The sequence below is a fragment of the Acomys russatus genome, chromosome 24 (assembly GCF_903995435.1).
Source record: "Acomys russatus chromosome 24, mAcoRus1.1, whole genome shotgun sequence".
Lineage (NCBI taxonomy): Eukaryota > Metazoa > Chordata > Mammalia > Rodentia > Muridae > Acomys > Acomys russatus.
Window position 1 is genome coordinate 1,537,159 of NC_067160.1, and position 2,336 is coordinate 1,539,494.

Here is a 2,336-nt window from a genome sequence, read left to right on the forward strand (position 1 = left end):
GCTACTTGCTGTCCTTCCTCTGAGTGCCACCAGGTCTCCCCCTCCAGGGGACATGGTCAAATGTGAGGCACCATAGTACCATCCTATTGGGACTCTAAATGAAAGACGCATGGGAGAATAGCAAAATAAAAGGATACAGAGGGTCCTAGAAACCTACAAGAAGAACAATATGATAGGCAGATTTGGGCCCAGGGGTCCCGCTCAAACTAAGGCACCAGCCAAGGACAATACAGGAGGTAAACTTTAAACCCCTTCCCAGATCTAGCCAATGGTCAGAACATTCTCCACAGTTGAGTGGAGAGTGGGGTATGACTGTTACACTACTATTTCTTAGTAGTAAGTATTTTACGCACAGAAATGTTTAATTTATTTTTCAAGGTATTTCCTACAGGCTTTGTAAAATAGTATTTTCTTCATAGATATGCTTATTCAAGTTTAATTTGTACACATTAGTGCAGGATTATTTTTTGTTTTGTTTTGTTTTGTTTTGTTTTGTTGGGACACAGTTTCTCTGTGTAGCCCTGGATGACCTGAAACTACATCTGTAGGCCAGTCTGGCCTCACACTCACAGAGATCCACCTGCTTCTGCCTCCCAAGTGCTGGATTTATAGGCATATACCACCACTGCCCAGCTAGTGTAGGATTATTCTTTCCAGTAGTATTGAATCAGTAAATGAAGTTTTGCAACTTATGTTTTACTCCTTGAAGATTTTCTCAAAATTGAGTTCCTACTTAGACCAAATCACAATTACCATGCAAGTAAAACTCTATGCACTAAGTGCAAACCGGAGTTATCTTTTGAGTTACAGTAATATATTTCATTCTTGTCTTTTAATAGAAACTTTGATTGTTTCCTAGAGAATCGAGATCACTCAGAAGCCATCATCTGGTGGGACTTCTCATAACACTTCCTGCATGTCCTGAATGGCCAAAGGCAACCACTCAACAGTGGCAGAGTTCATCCTCTTGGGACTTACAGAAGATCCTGAACTTGAGGCCATTCTCTTCGTGATCCTTCTAATCATCTACTTGTTTACTGTCATGAGTAACCTGGGATTGGTCCTGTTAATCCAAGTCAGTCCGCAGCTTCAGTCCCCCATGTATTTTTTCCTCAGCCATCTGGCCTTTGTTGATTTTTGTTATACTTCCTGTGTCACTCCAAATGCTCTGGTGAACTTTCTGCGTGAGGTTAAAAGCATATCGCTTTACGGATGTGCCGCTCAAGTGTGTTTCTTCACCACATTTTCCGTGTGTGAAGTCTTCCTGCTGTCTGTGATGGCTTATGACAGATATGTGGCCATCTGCAACCCTCTGCTCTACGTCGTTCTCATGCCAAGGAGACTCTGCTTTCAAATAGCCACTATCACATACGTTTATGCACTTGTCACAGCACTTGTTCAAACAGTGACGACGTTCCTTTTGTCATTCTGTGACTCCAACCTAGTGAACCAGTTCTTCTGTGAGGACATTCCTCTTATGGCCCTAGCTTGCTCCAGCACTCAGGTCAAGGAGCTGATGCTGCTGAGCATGGCTGGGTTCAACGTGTGCTGCTCTCTCCTCATTGTCCTCATCTCCTACCTTTTCATCGTCTCTGCAATCCTAAGGAAGCATTCCGGGAAAGGGAGGCAAAAAGTCTTCTCCACCTGTGCTTCTCACTTGTCTTCTATTGCCATTTACTATGGGACAATCATTTTTATGTACTTGCAACCTGAATCTAGCCATTCCCTAAATACAGACAAATTTGCTGCTGTTTTCTATGTAGTAGTGATCCCGATGCTAAACCCATTAATTTATAGCTTACGGAATAAAGAGGTTAAGAACGCATTTAGGAGAAGTATAGAAAAGATTCCTCTTAATATTAGTAAATGATCCAAGTTGCTAGTGAAAGAGCTGAAGCGCTAAAAAGTGAAGTTGATGTGTCTAAGTTTTTCTGAGATCAGAGTGACAACATGCACTGGGGGGAAAGAGAGAGAAACATTTTGCCTTGGGCTTAGTTTCTCAGTTGTGTGTGTATAATATGATCTCACAGTTACTTTTACTGTGATGGGAGGATACAAACCCATTGAGAAGGATTAATTGCAATTCTTGAGAATTTCATACCTGTGTATTCTGTATTTACATCATTTCCAGCACTCCACATGCTTCAACTTTGTTAGAAATCTGCTGTATAAATTTTTTTTTAAATCTTGTATTTGGAAGCATTTGATTCTTTATAAAGTGACACCCAAACTTATTCTGCTTCTATACCCTTGTTAAGTGAGTGTCAAAATAATTGCTTTAAATAATGCAAAATTACTGATATAAGGATGAATGGTTTTATAGCCACCATTTAAAA

General features: G+C 40.6%; 1 protein-coding gene across 1 annotated transcript; it reads left to right on the forward strand.

Moving 5' to 3' along the window:
* Window positions 1-925: 925 nt before the first annotated feature.
* Window positions 926-1,870, forward strand: LOC127207194 (olfactory receptor 5AL1-like). Its single transcript, XM_051166564.1, has one exon. The coding sequence runs from the start codon at window positions 926-928 to the stop codon at window positions 1,868-1,870; it is 945 nt and encodes a 314-aa protein (XP_051022521.1).
* Window positions 1,871-2,336: the final 466 nt, after the last annotated feature.